Source organism: Suricata suricatta, chromosome 1 (assembly GCF_006229205.1).
Source record: "Suricata suricatta isolate VVHF042 chromosome 1, meerkat_22Aug2017_6uvM2_HiC, whole genome shotgun sequence".
NCBI lineage: Eukaryota > Metazoa > Chordata > Mammalia > Carnivora > Herpestidae > Suricata > Suricata suricatta.
In genome coordinates, this window is record NC_043700.1 from 132,184,702 (window position 1) to 132,203,859 (window position 19,158).

Below are 19,158 nucleotides of genomic sequence, written 5' to 3' on the forward strand. Positions count from 1 at the left end.
ATTGCAAGCTCCAGAGCTGCCATTGTGGTTGGCTGAGCTTTCTTTTGCAATTGTGCCATGGTCCAACTTTCCTGGACCATCCTGCTTCCCTCACCCCTCCAACGCTGTGCTCCTGAAGGAATGCTCCAATATGCCTCCTGCATGCAAATCTCAGAGTCTCAGATCTGTTTCTGGGAAACTGAATTTAAAACACACTTAACCCCAAATGCAGGCCCTGTTGTCATACATAGAGATGTTAATTTAGAAGTAATCACACCTTCCAAAACCATTTCCTTCACTCTCAGGAACTAGTTCTGATACTGGGGAAATCTACGTGTAATGACTGTATTCTATAAAAGTTAAATAAGCGGTGTCACCTATAGATACTAAAGACTTATTCTTCTTCCTCTGAATCAATGTAGATATCATATAATGAATCACTCCACATGTAATGTGGATATGAATCACTTCCAGTGTGATACTTAACTTCCAGGAGAGTCAGATTTGTCATTGTGGACGTCATGCAAAGATATTTACTGAAAACAATGTAGATTATATGATTTTTTTTACACATAAAGGATACGTGTATTTTATTTTATTTTCCTATGTTTATTGTTATTGTTTATTTGACCCTTCTGTCTGTTGTTTGTGGGCATTGGGGGAGATGGAAAAAACTTGGTGATAGAATATTAGAATGGTGAGCTCCTGAGAGCAGGGAATATAAAATTTGGGCTTAGAACATTAATAGTTACATAGTAGGTATCAATAAACATCAGTTAATAAAGAAATAAGCAAAATCTAACATGAATTGCATAGGAGCTCTGCGAGTCAAGGAGGTAGACAATGATACTGAACACTTAATTATCAACTATCAATCTCCAGCAATTCTAACTGTATGATACTGAGTTCAAAATGTTTTTGGATTTATTAGCATATTTTCTGTAACACAGTAATAGATTCTAACACGAATTAGAAGTTTGGTTTGATACAAAGAGTAATTTTCAAAGAATGGATGCTTGCCTGGATTGTGAAGCAAAATACTCCAGCAGAAATCCAGATAATTTCATAAAAGAGAATTGTTTTAGATTTGTTTATCTAAATAACTCAGTCTAACCTCTCTCTTTCTGCTTAGACGTCTGCATTCTGTAGCCTATTCTTGATTTGGAAAGTTGCACAGGGTCCCAGCATGTCTGTCATGGTGCAAAAAGGTCAGTTTGAAACTTGACCTGGCTAGTGTCCAGCTGACACGCTGCCCATGGCCTTCACCTGATAGATGGGGACAGAGAGGGTTGCTGTCAGCGCTGTTCCTTCTTCATGGCTTGGTGAAATTCCCAAACCTTCCCTTGTTTACACTGTCCCTCATTGTTGCCTGGAAACAGGGTGACCAACAGTCTCCTTTGCCATGGACCACCCCAGGGACTGCTCCAGTTTAGCACTAAAAGCCCGTCTCCTTGGACACCCCTCAGTCTGGGGCGAATCTGGACAGTTGATTGCCTCCATAATTAATGACCTCCTCCTATGTTTTACTAGATGAAAGAGATTTGATTAACTATTGGTCTCTGCTAGGTGAGGCCAATTCCTTGCTTTATTGTAGATCTTAAATGAGCAAATGAGTATAATGAAAAAAAAGTTCTAGAACTTGGCTCAATAAATTTTCCAAACAAATAACCGAAAGAATGGTAATATGCTTTAGTATGTCCATCAGCTCTGCTGGTCTTGTAGTCAGGAAAGAAGAACTGAGTAACACGGGCCAGGGAATTTTGAGGATGAACGAGTATTAAGTTCAAGATATATTGCTTTAGTGTAGGCCTGGACAACACAGATCCTTAGATCAGTGTGTGGGGTCCCAGATGAACAGGCAATGAGTCAAGAAGCTAGGGGAAAAGAAAGGCAATAAATATGAGTTTCAAATACTTCATCATGAGGACAAGAGTACATAGTTGACATCATGTCTCATATTTCCTCACCTCTGTCCCTTTTTAAATCAGTTGTTATTACTTTCTGTCAGATTTTTCTCCCAGGTTTTATTAGTCACATGCCGATATGGTATTAATTACTAAAGGTATATTATATCTTTGATTTTGTCTTGATTAAAGTTGGAAATGGAGACCAGTTTTAACCAACAGTGAACAATAAAAACCTTGACAAGAGATGTTAAAAAGCTGTTAATACCAGTTTCCTGAAAAGGTCAGCCGGTTTCAGCTTTACCGTGGGAAGTCAAAGAGAGAAGTGAGTGTATCTATAGTTGGAGCCAAATGTGAAACAAGATGTGGCAGCAAACACCTGGAGACCTAATGACTACAGTGGAATCAGAATTTCAGTACTTCAAGAAAAGGTGAAGCCAAGGAGGGAAGAATCAGGATTATTTTAATATAGCCATCCCTTTCCTTAGACTTTCTTCTGGAGCTCAGTTATTTGAAAACAATGGAGGATTTGTCTTTATTTCTAATAGAAGGATAAATTATCTTCCATGCATTCAGTCAACCACTTGTCCTATTAGTACCCTCCACACCCCATCAGGTGAGAAGTGGTAGATCCAGTGGATGATACTGGAATTTCCATCTCCAGGTGGCAGATATGTCCAGACTACAAGTCTGTCTGTTTTGGGTTTTGTTTTTTTTTTTGTAATGTTTATTGAGAGAGAGAGAGCAAGAAGGGGAGGGTAGGAGAGAGAGGGGAACAGACGACCCGAAGTAGGCTCTCTGCTGACAGCAGAGAACTCCATGCAGGGCTTGAACTCACAAACCAAACTGTGAGATCATGACCTGAGCCAAAGTCGGACGCTCAACCGACTGAGCCACCCAGGTGCCCCTCTGGGTTTATTAAAACTTTTGTCCATTCATATCCTTCAGGTTAGCTGCTATAGGAATGATGGTGCCATTTTACTGTGCCCTGATACTGCAATCGCTTCCTGACGGGTCTCCTTGCTTTCACTGTTACTGCTTCCAAATACATTGTGACATATCCGCCAGAATGATCTTTGAAAAACATAGATCATAATATGTTATCCTCTACCCCTTCCCAGAGGTTCAACCCCTCTGATGGGCTCCTATCACACTTAATAGAAAATATCTGAATTGTTTATCACAGTTGACAAAGCACCACATAATCTGCCCACTGCCTGTTTTTCTTACTCCATCCTACCCGCAAAGCTCTAGCCATACTGCCCTTCTGTCTGTTTCTTACATGTGCTAAGCTAATGTCTATGGTGGCCTGCAAAAGTTAGGAATTTCGGTTTTGGTGTTTGGAAGAGCTGTCTTCCTTTTGTTAGTCACCTAATCAGTCATTCTCTATCATAGTACCATATTTGAAATCTCTGTAAACCACCCGCTAATATGGGCATTTACTTATTTTTGTCTGCTTTTCCTCCTCAACCAGACTGCCTGCTTCCTGAAAGCATGGACTTGTCATCTTGTTCTGTGCATTCACTGCAAGTCCTAGAACAGTGCTTGAGATACTCAGTAAACCTTTTTAAAGTGACTGGTTTCTATCCTTAAAGAGCTTACAAATCTGGTTGTACATCGAAGATAATGTAAATGAAAAGTTAAATACTCATGACAACAAACAAGAGGTGCTAAAAGGTAGTATATGATTAAGTACTACATGAACTTTTTATCATAAAGCGTCAATTTAGATACAATATAAAGGAGGAGGGGACACTTCATTTCCCTGCTCATCATAGCACTGACTCAAAGCTCAAAAGTCATTTTTAACAAGTGGGAAGTCATAGGTGGAGGTGATGGGAAGGAAATGCAGAATGAGTAAGCAGAGAATGTGAATGCACTTGAACCTTCAGCTCCAGCACAGGTTTGGTAAGGACGGCCTAGCTTGCCAGGAGATGAAATTCTTAATTATCTGGAACTTGGGATAACGACAGTTGGATGGAATCTTTTGAAGTACAATTTTCCACTCCTAAAGAGTTCTGCGGAGGCTTCTCTTTACCCTCCCTCCCCCCTCGTGCCTGTTTTGGGCTTTGAGTTGAAACTACAAAGCAAGTTCATAAAGAGGAAGTTGCCTTACTGAGGTAGACCCGCAGCAAGTTCAGCGCCTGCAGTAGTGGGGGTGGGGCGGAGCCGGGAGGCCACCACCTCCCTTGGAATTGCTAGGCTTCGGTCTCGCAAACACAGAGTGTCTTTCTGCACAGCTGCTGAAACGGGCCAGGCCTGCAGGCTATACGGACGTTGTTTAGTTTTTAGGGGACACTTGTTTTTGTAAACTCCTTTTCTCCTTTCAAAATCTGGCAAGCGTTAGTCAACTTCAACTCAGGCACGGACCCACAAGTGTGCGTGTGTGCTTTCAGATCAAGCCCCGCCCTCGCCCTCAGACGCACACTGACACACTTGGGAGAGACCTGGCCAGATCTTGCTCTTGGCCTTGATTGAAGCGGCTTCTCTGGAGCCACTCGCCCCGGGGCCCGCTCCGCCTCCTCCGCTGAAGGGGCCCGCCCGGCCGCGCCGGAGCACAGCACTGGGAAGAAAGTTTGGAGCGCCGCGGGGAGTCGGGCCGCCGCTGCAAGGGAGCCGGCGGGCCGGAGTCTCCGCTCCGAGTTCGCGCGGCCGTCCCCGCGGCAGCGGACTCCAGCGCTGCGGGCGGAATGGGGCTCCCGGTCGGCCCCCGCGGCGGCTGCTAGAGGCTCGACCAGAAGCCCAGAGGGAACTTCTCCTGAGCGCTGTCGCCGCGGGCCCTCATTGTGTGCTGGAACCCGCCGGAATCCGGAGGGGGAGGACGGGATCGCTCTTCCACTGGGATTCGTCAAGAGTTCCGGCGGCAGCCGCGGCGTTGTGGTGTCTCCTTTGTCCTCCTAGGACCTCCCTCCCTTCCTCTCTCCCTCCCTCAGTCAGTTAGTGGGTCCTGCTGCCCCGGGCGCCGGGGCCCTAGCTGCTCGCTGGCCCCCACCCCAGGGTGCGTCCCCGGTGACTCCCGCCGCCTTAGCGTCCCCAACAAGTCGAGCCGCGGGGGCTGCGAGCAGGAGGCAGTCGCAGGCCCCTGGCCGCAGAATGGTGGCGGGGCTGTCTCTGGCCCGCAGCCCCGGGAGCTGGCTGGTCCCTGGGCTGTGGCTGCTGGTGCTCAGCTGTCCTGGGGGGCTGGTGAGCGCCCAGGAGCAGCCCTCCTGCAGAGGAGCCTTTGATCTCTACTTCGTCCTGGACAAGTGAGTGCCCGAGGGAGGTCCAGGGTCTTCTGTTGGCTTTGGATGCGCTGTGGCTGAGGAGACAGATGTGTGTGCGCCCTGGGGAGGGGTGTTAGAACCCGAGGACTGCTACTTTGTGTTATTCCTGTGCGAAGGGCAAGCGCTTTCTTCTCCGTGCCCGCTGGGTGTGTGTGTGTGTGTGTGTGTGTGTGTGTGTGTGTCGGGGGGGGCGGTGATCGGAGGAGCCCGGAGCTGCTGGGCTCTCTGGGGAAGTGGGGCAGTCACTGCTTGCCACTCCTGGGGCCTCTTGGGAAATGGGAGAGTGTCTGTTTGGGGTAGCGGTCTGCAGTCGCTGGAACCCACACGAGCCTGTTCTTCAGCCCCCTCTGTCCTCAACCCTCACTGGCCAAAGTTTGCCTGGTCTTATCATGATCACAGCGCTTTCATTGTGGCCAGGAAAAGCCTAGGGTCCACACACTCAGGGTACTTTTCACTTCCTGTGAGGGAAGGTTGTGTTTATTTTGAAGAGCCGGGATTCTACTCCAAACAGTTGGGCAGGTGGTCCCAGAAGATGACTTGGCTTCCTTGATTCTTCTAGCACCTAAGTTTCAGCTACTGATACCCTTACTTTGAAGAAGAGGTCAGGTTACCCCCATGCAAATATTTTGTTCTTTTTTTTTTTTTTTCTGATCAGTTCAATTTCACTTTACAGGTCTGGGAGTGTGGCAAACAATTGGATTGAAATTTACAATTTTGTCCAGCAACTTACAGAGAGATTTGTGAGGTATTTTTCCCACTTTACTTTTTTTGGCAGGGGAGTTTGAGGTGGGGAGAAGTAGACTGAAGTGTAAGGTATCCCTTTTTTGAAACCTTTTTAAGGGAAAGCCTTTACTGAGATGTTGACTTTTAAGTGCCTCAAGATCATTATTACATATATGTAGTTATTAGGACAGCCCTTCAGTTGTTCAGGGCTTATGTCATCTGGATCCCAGAAATTTGGCTCAGGTCCTGGGGAAGCATCTTCAAATGCTATTCCAAATGTCTTTTCCTTTCTGAATTTTCATCTGTTTTGAATTTCAGTTATGCTTTCTCATAATTTATCACATTAAACAAATTTTATGCTAATAGTATCCATAATATATTTTTCTTTCCACACAGTTCTTAGCATTGTAGAGGTCCTCATTAAAAAAAAAAGTGTTGGTAAACTTCAAATGAACATGTGTTAATAACCCACTACCAGAAAAGGCACTTGTGTGTGTTGAAAGAAATGAGTTGTGTTTACCCAATGTGTGGGTGTGTGGCTGGTTTAAAATTTAACTGTTCTATATATGCAATAAGCCTTACTAGGAAAGACTGGTTTTCTCTCCTATAAAAAGCATAACTGCTATGAAATCCAGCTTACTCTCTTATTTAGAGGTAACTAGGAATTAGTGGCATCTCTGTTTAAAAATAACCCCAGGACACCAGGCTTTTGAGCCTTCTTTTTCTTTCTTTTTTTAAAGAAAAAAAATGCAATGAGCAAATGCAAGTTTATCAAGATAATGGAAAGGACACAAAAAGGAGTGTATCATTAAATATTGCTTCTTTCAGTCTTGTTAGCCCAAATGTTTTCTGTAAAACAGGCTTGGATGATCAAAACATTTTGAAAGTCATGTTGCAAGTAACTTCAAACAATCTGTAGAGGCCTAGGCAATCCTTGCTTTCGGTTATTGGCAGCAGTAAACTTATCCCTATAAAAATGTATGCCTGTCCATGTTCAATCATCAGTCTCCTGCTTAAGAAGCCAAGTATAACACTCTCATTTCTGGACAGGGTCTGAAGTAAAACTGTCTAGGAAAGAAAAATAAATAAGGCCCTATATCTTTAAATGTTAAAGGCAGTAGAGACAGTTGTTTATAAATTTTCTGATTTAATCTGAGAGGGTCCAGAAAGTATCACACAGCTTTTGATCAAGGGCAACGGATCCTTTCAATACGACGTTTTCAAGAAGTGGGGCCTTTATTTATTGGGTCTGGTTTCCAAGTTGGAGTCCTGTAATACACAGTTTTCTGGCTCAAATTTAGTTGCTTAGTTACTGACTCATAAAACATTGTAGGAAGTGAAGAAAGGGTGAATACTGTAGAGGATGACTTCAAATATGTGTAAGTCTTTGAGATCATCCTGATCTTCAGTTTACAGATCTTCGTTTCCTATCTGCGGTTTCAGCTCTTAGTCATAGTTGTACAGAGTGTCATGGAGTCAAGAAGCATTCTGTGAGATAAATGCCTAAGTCTAAAAGATGTTGCTAACTGGGGCAGGTATTGGCAGTTAGAAGTCTGATGTTCGAGACTTGCACAGTTGGAAATGTCTAATCAAACTTATTGGTTAGTCTCTTTCACATTATCCATGGCACTCATTAAGTATTCCTAGTTTCAGATAGCTTTTGTTTGAACTCCTATTGTAATTGTGGTAATTAAATCAACCTGGCTGCTCTCTAGCCCTAAATACCATTAATGACAGTCGCTCAGAAGGGTCTGTCATCCTTTAAGGAGATGAGGTAGAACTGAGGGAAGAAGGGTTTTCTAAGAAAGGATTTTACATTGGTCTAGAATTTGTCTTTCTGGTTAGTCTCTTCTTTAAATGGCCCTGTGGGTCATGGAGGATTGCTTGGGTGCTGAGAAACACTGCCTAAATCCAAAACGGCTTATGCAGTAACATTAGGCAGAGTTAGTGTATCTATTTAGGAAGTTCTATTTAAAAGAAGCCTGGACCATCAGAGTCCCATTTTAACTGAGACTCCATAACTATATATCTGTATTGTATCAATATTTCTTTGAAAAATGTTTTAACTGCCTCTTTTCTTATTTTGCAGCCCTCAAATGAGATTATCTTTCATTGTGTTTTCTTCTCAAGCAAGCATTATTTTGCCATTAACTGGAGACAGGTTAGTGCATTATCGTTTCACTGTAGGCTTTTAGTAGAGACTAATCTGGAAGGAATGATTGATATTTCCAAGTAGTGATTCAGGCCTCCCAGTGGAATCAAGCAAATGCACAGACAATTTAGCTCTCTTCACTAATAGAGGGGAAAGGAGGTATGAGTATATAAAAGAGCAGATAATCTGAAAATCAATATCATTCGTATTGTCCATGGAATGTACACCGAAACCCAGATCTCTGCCTTAGTGGTGTATTCACTACTTTCCACCTCTCTGTTACTATAAGTAGTTCTACATCTTTCTTATTTAAATATAATATATTAATTGACAAGGAATTTGCAGAATATCAGGGAGGCAAGAGATATTGATCTCTTTGTATAATTACTAGATTCAGTATATGTGCTGCCAAAGTGAGCACGATAATTACTAGATTCAGCAGACATACCAGATCTTCAGTCTTACTCCAAGGTCCACTGATGCTGAATACATTTATCCTTGAAAAGGAATTTGCTTTTTATTTTTATTTATTATATACATATAATATATAATATATAAACTTACATACAAATAAAATGTATTTTATATGTTTAAATATATATAAATATATATAAACACAAATACAAAGATTATACATGTAAATGACAAAATATATATAATCTTGTGAAAGCTGTGTTTTGCTTAATATGTGAATTTCTGAAAAGTTATACCTGAATACAGCTTTTTTTATAAATTAGTTTTTTCTTTAAAAATGTCAAGGAAACAATATTTATTTTTTCAGTTTTTTGTTTAAATTTTAGTTAAGGAAACAACATTTAAAGGGACTCAAGAAGAGAACTTATTTATATTTCACAGAATTAATTTGTAAAATTATGTTCATATATATATATATATATATATATAAACTTTTTAAAAAATTTATTTATTTTGAGAGAGAGAGAATGAGCATGGGAGGGGTAGAGAGGGAGAGAGAGAGTCCCAAGCCATTGAAGAGCCTGATGCAGGGCTTGAACCCATAAACCATGAGATCATGACCTGAGCCAAAACCAAGAGTCAGATACTCAACCAACTGAGCCACTTAGCTGCCCCTGTGTGTGTGTGTGTGTGTGTGTGTGTGTGTGTGTGTGTGTGTGTGTGTGTATAAACTTCTAATTTATTTGTGCTTTAAGTTTTCCTTTATCTGGAGAGGAAATAATCTCTGTAGGGAGGAGTCCAGTTTATGCCTTCAGTCTTCTCATCAATACTTTCCTTCTATATTTTCTTGTATGTATCTGAGTGTCCTCAAGAGCCAGAGCAATAGAGTCCCTTATAGCCCATATACAATAGCTTTCTGTATCGAGTGTATAACATCCTTTGCCTCCATGAGAAGAAAATTTGTTCATCGCCCAGCTTCATTTTCAAAGAAACAGCTTTAGATCCAGATAGCTCCAATGGAATCTATTCATTAGGAGAAAGAAAGAGCAGCGTTAACATTTCTGGGGTGCATATGCAAGGAAGCGCACTTAGCATGATGCCAGACATACACTAGACGCTCAGTAATTGTCACCTGCATATGTTGTGCCCGGGTTCTCTGTTAAACATTTTACATATGGATCTTCCAGCACTTGGAAGATGAAGTGTAGTCATTGGTTAACAAAATCGGTATTGCTTAGACATGCATGGAAACGGTTTAAAATGTTAACTAATCTACATTAGTTTCCTTTATCATTGGTTGAATCTAATTGAGGAGAGGAATGGGATAAAGAAGCTTCTGTTTCAAGAGGCTGCATAAACATGAGCATTTTGCAGTTAAGAGTCACTGAACCAATTTACTAGCCCAATGGTCATGGACAAGATCCTTAATCTCTTTATGCCTCAGTTTTGTCCATTTATTTGCATAATGATGACAATGATGATTGTGATAACAGTATCTGCTTCATAAGATTGTTGTGTGAACTAAACTCAGTGAATGTGGAGAATACAGGACAAAGTCTGGTACGTTTGTATTCACGAGATGAAAGCTTTGTTGTTACTATGATTATTATTTGGATCTAGGGAATATGTAGTATTTTAGTGGTTAGCGAGGAATTATGCTTATTTATAGGGACAATTGTCCTGCTTGGATGGATTTAAATATTCCAGGAGAAATTTTAATAATGCTACTTACAACTTATACACAGCTTGCTTCTCTCTCTCTTTTTAAAGAATCGCACTATTTGCGGCATTCACTATTTGTGAATTAGTGTGGGAGGGCAGAAAGTACGCTCAGAGGGCCTAGGTTAGAGTTACAGCTGTCCCACCTACGGGTTTACTGGAGCAAATCATCTAGTCAGTGTGTTGATTTTTATGTCTATGAGCTGTGGATATAATTGGCTATGTTTTCTTTCTCCTTTTGTAATCTTTATTATTGATTATCTGCTATTTTCTTAAGAGAGTTGTGAAGATCAAAATAAGATAATGCATAGAAAAATACTTTGTATATCACAAAACAGTCTCCATTAAAAGATATTATTTCCTGGTTATTCTTTTACTAACTTTACTTTATTAAATCAGTAACTTCTCAAATTTCTGTGGCTCTGTGTGCTTGGATATAGGGTCACTTTTCATCCATTACATGCTCTCTGGTATGTAGAAACCATTCACATATTTTGATGGAAAATCACTGAACAAATGTTTTCACAACTATTGTGGATCTTTGTTTCAAAGCCTAGACACTGGAATTCTACATAAACTTTCTAGATGTCACATGTCACACTCACAAAAAGACCCAAGTAAATGGGAAACATGGCAGATTTCACAACTTTGGTTCTATTACTCATAATTCTTCAGTACATTGAGTATTATGAGAAGTACTTCTTTTATGTTTTTCAGAGTATTGCTAAATATTTTCAGTAGAGATGAATCAAGATTGGAAGGCAGCAAGTCTTTATTATCGTGCAGGGTCTTCTCACGGGGTTTCAGCATGGGGTCCAATGTATGCAAATACATGAATAGAATAAGAAATTTGGCAAGAGATCAGTTACACATTTTGCATACTCATAATATAAAAGCTTTACTCTTTTAAGTATTTCAATTTGAAAGACTTTCTTCTTTTCTCTTGCCCCCATGATTTTTGTCCTCTGTGTATCTGTTAGCCCATCCATCCTCTTACCTACCTATCTGCTTGCCTATTTTATATATGGTATATTGAACATTATGGGCTCTGGGGCCAACACAGAGATGAAAAATCTAGTGTGTGAGAGAGGAAGGAATGTGCACATACACATAAATAGCTCAGGGCTCTGTTATAGGAAGAGATAGGAGAAAAGTGCCATGTTGATTCAATGTGGACAAATTCAGCCTCTCAGGATTAGAGAATTTGAATCAGGACTAATTTGAAAGGATATTTTTAGCTATTATGCTGCATAATTGGGGATGATGAACCAAGCTCACTTCAGTTCAATGTGATCTTAAAAGTGATTTAGTTGAAAACATTTAGTGAACAGTTATTATGTGCTAGACAGTGTGCAAAATGCTTTCCATTCATTACCTCATTTCATCCTCATATTAATATATGTAATACATACTATTATTACCTTAACTTTACAAATGAGGAAATAGAAGCTAAGAAAGGTAATGTAGCTTATCCAAGGACATACACTTAATACGTGGTGAGCAATATATTAGCCAAAATGGTCTTTTAAGGTATAAAGCAGAGCATACCACTCATGCCTAAGGCTGTTCTAATTGCTTAGAATAGAAAGCACATGTTTCCTGGTGGCCTAAAAGCCCTGCCTGATGGCCTTACCCAATCTGTCTCTGCAACATTGTGTGCCACAGTTTAGTCCACTGGTCTTTCCATTCCCTGCACTGGCTGAGCTGTTTCCAGATTAGAAATTTTGCTCTTTCTCTGCCCCACAACTTCCCCTGGCTCCCTCTTCTTACCATTCAGGCATTATCCCATGCGTCAACTCCTCTGAGACCTGTGGCCTGGCCATCAAGTCTACAGGAACCCTGGCCTCCTCCTCAGAAATCTCTCACAATACTCTCCTTGGTTATTGGTTTTTGAAATTGTTCTGTTAATTAATTAATTTTTATCTCCATCACCCTACCATAAATTGTGCAAGAGCAGAGGGGTCTTCTTTGTCTTGTTCACTCTTATATTCAACACCAGAACAGAGCCTGGCACATAGTAGATGCTCAACAAATACTTGCTGAATGAACAGTTGAATTGGTCTGACACTAGAACCTGAGTTATTAGGCACTGTCATATACTTTCTCTCTTTGAGAAATGATAAATGATGACTTAGATATGTTAACTTTCTTTCCTACTCTTATGGATCAGTTATAAACATTTCCAACTATCTTTTTTTGAATATATTTTTAAATTTTTTAATGTTTATTTCTGAGAGAGAGCAAACACATGTGCATGAGTGGGAGAGGGGAGAGACAGAATCCCAAGCAGGCTTCAGGCTCTGAGATGTCAGCACAAAGCCCGAAGCAGGTCTTGAACTCACAAGTGGTGAGATCATGACCTGAGCCAATCAGATGCTTAACCAACTAAGCCACCCAGGTGCCCCTCCAACTCTCTTTTTAATGTATTTGTTCACCATATTAAAAAAAAGTCATAATTTTTTTTTACCTGAGAATAATAATCAATTACTTAGGAAAAAATATTCAATAGGCAAACTTATAGAAAATTAAATAGAAGTCATTTGATTAAGTTTGGATGATATATACATTTCTATTAAAAAGATTTCTTCTAATTTCTTAAAATCTTAATTAAAAATTTACTTGTAATAAAATAACCCTGCATAAGAATTGGTAACATAAATTGATTCATTCATTTTGCACAGAAATTTGGCAGTATCTATAAAATTTTAGAAGCAGTATCTGTAAAATTTTGGCAGTATCTGTAAAATTTTAGAATATCAACCATTCTACTTTTTAGGACCATGTTCCACTGAAATAGTAGCACCAGTGTGCAAAGATAAGCATGTGTAAAATTGGACACTGCAGTGTTGTTCATAGTAGTGAAAAACACTCGATCTAAATGCATATGAATTGATGATACTATAATTAAAGTATATATATAGAATGGGATACTATGTAGTCATTAAAAGAATTGGAAAATCTATGTATATTAACATGAAAATGTATTTAAGATACATTAATTGGGAAAGGCAGGTTGCAGAACCCTCTGCTAAGTGTGTGTGTGTGTGTGTGTGTGTGTGTGTGTGTGTGTGTGTGTTTGTATGTGATCATAAATGCATGGAAAAAAGTCTAGAAGATGTGTAACAAACTGCTAAGGACAATACTGTCTTTGCAGTGAGATTCAGGGTGGGGAAAACCTTCCTGGTTTAATTTCCATACAACTTAGTTATTCAATTTTATTTCAACATTACTTTATTATTTGTAAAAAATTAAAGAAGTGCTCAAATTGAAAAAAAATAGCTCTCTCTTTAGCCAGAGGTAGCTTGGAGTTAGGATGTAATTTAGCGGTTAGAGAGAGAAAGCATTTGTGAATAACACATATCCAGTTGCTACCTTGGAGGTTCCCGAAGGCTCCTTGTTAAAATGAAAACACCAGGAGTGGACCTTCAGTCAGGTAGACAGGGAAGCTATATACTAGTTGTGTACCTTGGGCAAGTAATTTCATCTCTTGCTGGCCAATTCTCTTGCCTGATAAAAGGAGCTAATCATTCCTCCCATATAGCAAGGTTGGGATGATTAAAGGCATATGATGCATGAGAATGTCTAGTTGATGTTGGGTGGAAAGGAGTCTAGGGTTGAGATGACATTTGGAGGTTATCAGTCTACACTACCATCATCATTTTCATCCTAATGTGCAAAGATTCTAACAGTAGTGCAGCGAAGGCAAATGAATTTGCTCTAAGTGACATAGCCAAGTAGTTAGAGCCAGGATTCACACCCACGTTTAACTTTTGGGCATAAGCACCTCACCACTGCATTTTCTCTGTTCCCCCTTCTCCACATTTCACAATTAGTCAGAATTTGTCATAATTCAAAGACACATTCATCCTCTAAATTTACTCTGTTCTCTTACAAACCAGTGATGTTGTGAGAAGAGACTATAGTTTGTTGATTGTTGTTAATTATATTAGGGAAGTAATTACTTCTGTTTAGAAAAGTAAGTTTTGGCCAGACATTGTACTAATCCTGGGATTCTAGTCATGGATATGCTAATAGTTATTTTCAGGGCAGTCCTACCTCTGTTTTATATTCTAGAAAATTAAATATATTGTTACTCATACCTGAGAGACAAACCTGCACCCTGAATTGGTTAAATGTCGAGGTCAATTTCTTATGACTCAGTAAAGCATATTGAAATGGCATAAAAATACAAAATACAGAAAGTATGAACTTCAGGTGTGATCCATGTGTCAGAGTTCAGTTAAGTGTAGACTAAGTTGGAGAGAATTTTTTTCACAAAACCCAGATTGTACAGAGCATTTTGTAAGCAGATATTTTTGAATCCAGGACTTCTACCTTGGATTCACTGGTTTGGACATCGGACCACGGAGACATTGGCATATGTTGGTCTTAGAGTGACATGCTGTGGGGCGCCTGGGTGGCACAGTCGAGTGTCCAACTTCAGCTCAGGTCATGATCTCAGTCCATGGGTAAGAGCCCCACATCGGGCTCTGTGCTGGCAGCTCAGAGGCTGGAGCCTGGTTCAGATTCTATGTCTCCCTCTTTCTCTGCCCCTCCCCTGCTCACTCTGTCTCTCTCTCTCAAAATAAAAATAAAGACATAAAAAAATTAGAGTGACATGCTAAAGTTTTTATATAAAGTACAATAAAAGATAGCTAAACCTGTTACTTTCTAAGATAGTAGTCTGCGATTATCCTAGACACCCCCAAATCCCTTCAGTAGAGGACTGACTGGCAAAATAGGTAAGGAAAAGAGCAATCCAATAGCATGGAAAGTTTTTAAAATTAGTTTAGATCAGAAGTTCTTAATTCTGGCTCCACATGAGAATACTGTGGGGAGTTTCTAAAAAATACCCTGAATCTTTCAGAAAGGAAGTAAATTAGAATCTCTTCAGTTAGAGCGTGGAATAGATTTTTTTTAAAGTCCACCAGTGATTCCAAGGCACAGCCACAGTGGGGAACTAAGGTGCATTTGTAGTGATGTGTGAGGTCATCTCATATCACTGTATAGATTCAGTGTTCACTTGTGGTGGGCGCTCAGCAGGCTGATGTAGATTGACATCTGGGAAGAACTTTGAAATCTGGACAGTTCAAGTACTATACAGCTATATTGTATAAACATAATATCTTTAGTCACAGGTAAAAGGTACTTAAAAAGTTGTGCCTTAATTGTGTTAGTTGGGCACGTCAGAATTCCGTGCCAACTATTTTATTATGCCTCTATTTACAATATATATTTATTACAGTTATGACATCTTGAACACTTTTCAAAGTCCAAAGTGTTCTATGGTTGGGAAAAGCCATTGATGTGGCACAGTGAGTGCAGCTGTAGTTGCTACGTTTCCTTCTCTTCCCTTCTCTTGTCTTTTGTCCTTTCCCTTCCCTTTATGTCTTCCTTTCCCTACTCAGCAGAGAAATTTGAGAGATATTAACAGTGTGGAGAGTGTTACTTTATAGATTTAAAAAATGAGTCTGTGTATTTTTGCCTCTCCTCCCTGTCTCTCTCTCTTTCTCTCTCCGATCAGTATAATTGTAAAGTAAAAAAGGAAGAGTTGCTTATAGATTTTGGCCCCTTGATTCTCAGCAAAAAAATCAGAGCTTTAATATTCCATTATATTTGTTTCAATTCTGCCTTTTTGCAAAAAGTATTTGAAGCTGCACTGAACGTAACATTGCAGAAAGATAACAACATGTAAGAAGAAAAGCTAGGCTCTTGCAAAAGAGCATGTAGCAACATGTTCACCGTAGGAACTTAGCAGAATTTTGTAAATGAGTAAGAAATTTACAGTGGGCTTCCCAATAATTAGGGAAAGAAACAGTTCACATAGTTGTAGTTAGCAGGAGGAAGTATGTAGTGATTAGTCAGGGATGACAAGAAACTTCTGCCACAAGACCTTATAGGGGACATTATGTGTTATGATAGTAGCACCCTTGACTACAGCTTCACAACAAATACCAAAGTACTTTCAGTATCTCTATTCCTGTAGCTGAAGACGTAAAGTTAAAACCAAACTTGGTGAGGTTGATCTAAGATGCTGTTGTATGTAAATTTTTTATTTTTATCATTCCTCACTTGCTTTTTTTTTTAGAGTGTTCTCCAAGTCTTTGTGTAGATGAATGAGTCCTGTTTTAACCTTCAACATCATTTGCTTTCCCCTAAATTAGCTGTTTACTGATAGACAAATTTAGAACTTATTTTTAGTGGCTTGGGATTATTTGGAGCCCTGAGATCTGCCTTGTCTTGTTTTAGCTTTCCTTTCCCCTAAAGTGATACTTGTTCATGGAGCAGAGGCTGGCAGGCTGTCGTTACCCTGGAAGGAGATGAGACCAGGGCTCATGTCTGATGTTGACTGTGGGCACGAAACGCTTTTCCTCTCGTGAGAACGCAGCTGCAAAAGGAATGATGGAGTTCAGTGCTGCTTAGAACATCACGGTGTCAGGTGTGGGTATGGATAGAAAAGTCATGGGTGCTCTGCTTCTCCTAATGAAATGAGCTAGCCGACACCTACCTTTAAAAAAAGCTCTGAATTCCACACTGGGCAGGTTCATTTAGCTCAGAGTCATCTGCTGGTGTTGTTTGGTTCTTAGAAGTAATTAAAGAGGTGACTCTAAACTGAATGGAGAAATGTGCTTTTTACCCTGCAGAATCTGTGTAAACTTAAGTTTCAGTTGTCTTTTTTATTTCCCTTTTGGTAGCAAACATTAATGCTTGAAGACATGCTACCACTCATTTCTGGGAAGCATGAAATAGTTGGTTTTTGTCTGTTCAGATGCAATCATCTTCAAGTTGTTTCTGTAGATACTAAGCTAAGTATTTAAGGAAAACAAGCTTGTGTTATGTGATTTACTCCATCATCTGTGGAATTATGAATCTTTTTCCTATGACAGATTAAAAAATTTATTGAACACTTAACTTTGTAAAAGGCATTATGGTAAGTAGTAAGTGCAGAGAAAGGGGATACATTATAAATGATAGATACAGTGATAGCCCACTGCAAACTTCCAGTCTAGTTGGGAAGTAAAAATATTAAATTCAGTTAAATTAAATTAGTTACATTATTTTGAAGTAGAATGTTTTTGAGAGACAAAATTATTCTTTGTAGCAAAAATTGAACATGGATATATTTGGGGCACCTTAGAGGAAATAGTGTGATTAGGTTAAAGATAGGTTTTTGAATAGACTGATCTTAAAGCAGGTATTTAAAGAGATAGAGATGGTAGGAAGAGATGACTGAATCAGGAAGGAAGGAGATTAGGATCATACTTGAAAAGTTGTCTTGTGTTTTTGGGACACTGCCTGAGATGGAAAACTTGTCTGATAATGATTTTCATTGTGATATCAACATATTATTAAGAAGCTACTTTTAAAACATGACTGAAACTCTGGTAAATGGTTAATTTATTTCAAGTATTTGACATACGACATTGTAGCATAAGTTTTTTTTTATTGTTTCTGACATGTTTTAATAGTGTGTGATAAATATTATATATATTATTACTTTAATAGTGTGTGATTATATATGTATATACAGATACAAACACACACATTTATGTATGACTCGAGTACTTTCCTTGATGTTCAGATAATCATTTTTTATAATTAATTTTTCATCTATTGTTCTTAGTAGTGCAGGTGTTCTCCATGTTTTATTTAAAGTATTATACTTCAGGGACACCTGGGTGGCTTACTTGATTAAGTGTCCAACTTCAGCTTAGGTCATGATCTCAGGGTTCATGAGTCTGAGCCCCGCGTTGGGTTCTGTGCTGACAGCTCAGAGCCAGGAGCCTACTTCATTAAAGAAAAAAAAAAAACACACCCCAAAATAGCATATACTTCAATTTACCATTGCAAGGCTCTTCTATTTAGAAAGGTATTTTTCTTTGCTTCTTTTTGAAAACTAAATTTCTGAAAACAATATGTTAAGCTCTCTCTTCTGAGCTTTTAAACTTAAAAGTTTTAAATGAAATTTTATGTTTATCTTGGATTGTCTTTGCAACATTGTTATACTTATCTCAGCATATGACTCTTACGGTTTCTTTATTTTTCAAGGGATCTTTGGAACCTATATTAAAAAAATCTGAAAAAATGATCATCTTTTACTTAATACACATAAAATAGCTCTTAATAGTGTAGTCATACTTCATTTTAGACATACTGCACTTGAACACTAATTAGTTATGATGGAAAAGATTCTTTTATGGTTTTTCATTTTTTCATTTATACTGCCTCTTGTAAGAATCCATTACCATCCATCCATCCATCCATCCATCCATCCATCTACTCATTTATTCATTCATTTGTTCATCAAATATGTATTAATGCCTGCTGTATTCAAGAGAATGAGCAGTCTGGTGTTTGGATGGATGAGATGTTACAAAAGTGACTAGATTCTGAGACACTTGACTCTGGAAACAAAAACTGAGAATGTTAATTTCTGTAAGTTAAGGATTAAGTAATGTGTCTTATAAATTTACAGATAAGAAAGAAAATGTCCAACTTGTAGGTAAGTGGCTAAGTGCTTCAGGAAGGCTTTTTCACTTCTGCTAACCTATTCATTCCCTGTTTATTTTGGATGAAGGAAAATGTTTTAGCATTTAGCATAAAATATGATAGAAGTTATCTGTTCCAAGCTCAAAAATGCCTAGATTATCCCTAGATTTTTCAAGATGTTTCACATTGTCAGTACTTTTATTTTTTGTAATTAAAATATAAATGCTACAGAATACTTACTAAAATAGCAAAAAGTATGAGAAGTTATCTGTCCTCAAAGTTTGTATTCTTTCCTTTTACTGAAGAAACCTCAGTTGTAATATCACCATGTTTTTTGATAAGTGCTTATTGTGATCTTTGCTTATTTTTCTTTTGTTTGATTTTATAACGCATTATTTTTCAGGGGCAAAATTAGTAAAGGCTTGGAGGATTTAAAACATGTTCATCCAACAGGAGAGACATACATCCATGAAGGACTAAAGCTAGTAAGTTGTTTTACATTTATAAGCATAGG

The 19,158-nt window shown here is 39.0% G+C and overlaps 1 protein-coding gene across 1 annotated transcript in view; it reads left to right on the forward strand.

Annotated features, from left to right (window-relative positions):
• The first annotated feature begins 4,795 nt into the window (after positions 1-4,795).
• The window catches only part of ANTXR2 (ANTXR cell adhesion molecule 2), a 142,602-nt gene continuing 128,239 nt past the window's right edge, over positions 4,796-19,158 (forward strand). Inside the window, exons 1-4 of the mRNA XM_029944320.1 lie at positions 4,796-5,128; positions 5,820-5,891; positions 7,959-8,030; positions 19,048-19,129. Of these exons, the coding sequence (XP_029800180.1) occupies positions 4,977-5,128; positions 5,820-5,891; positions 7,959-8,030; positions 19,048-19,129 (378 nt within the window). The 5' untranslated portion in view covers positions 4,796-4,976. The remainder of the gene's footprint in view (positions 5,129-5,819; positions 5,892-7,958; positions 8,031-19,047; positions 19,130-19,158) is intronic.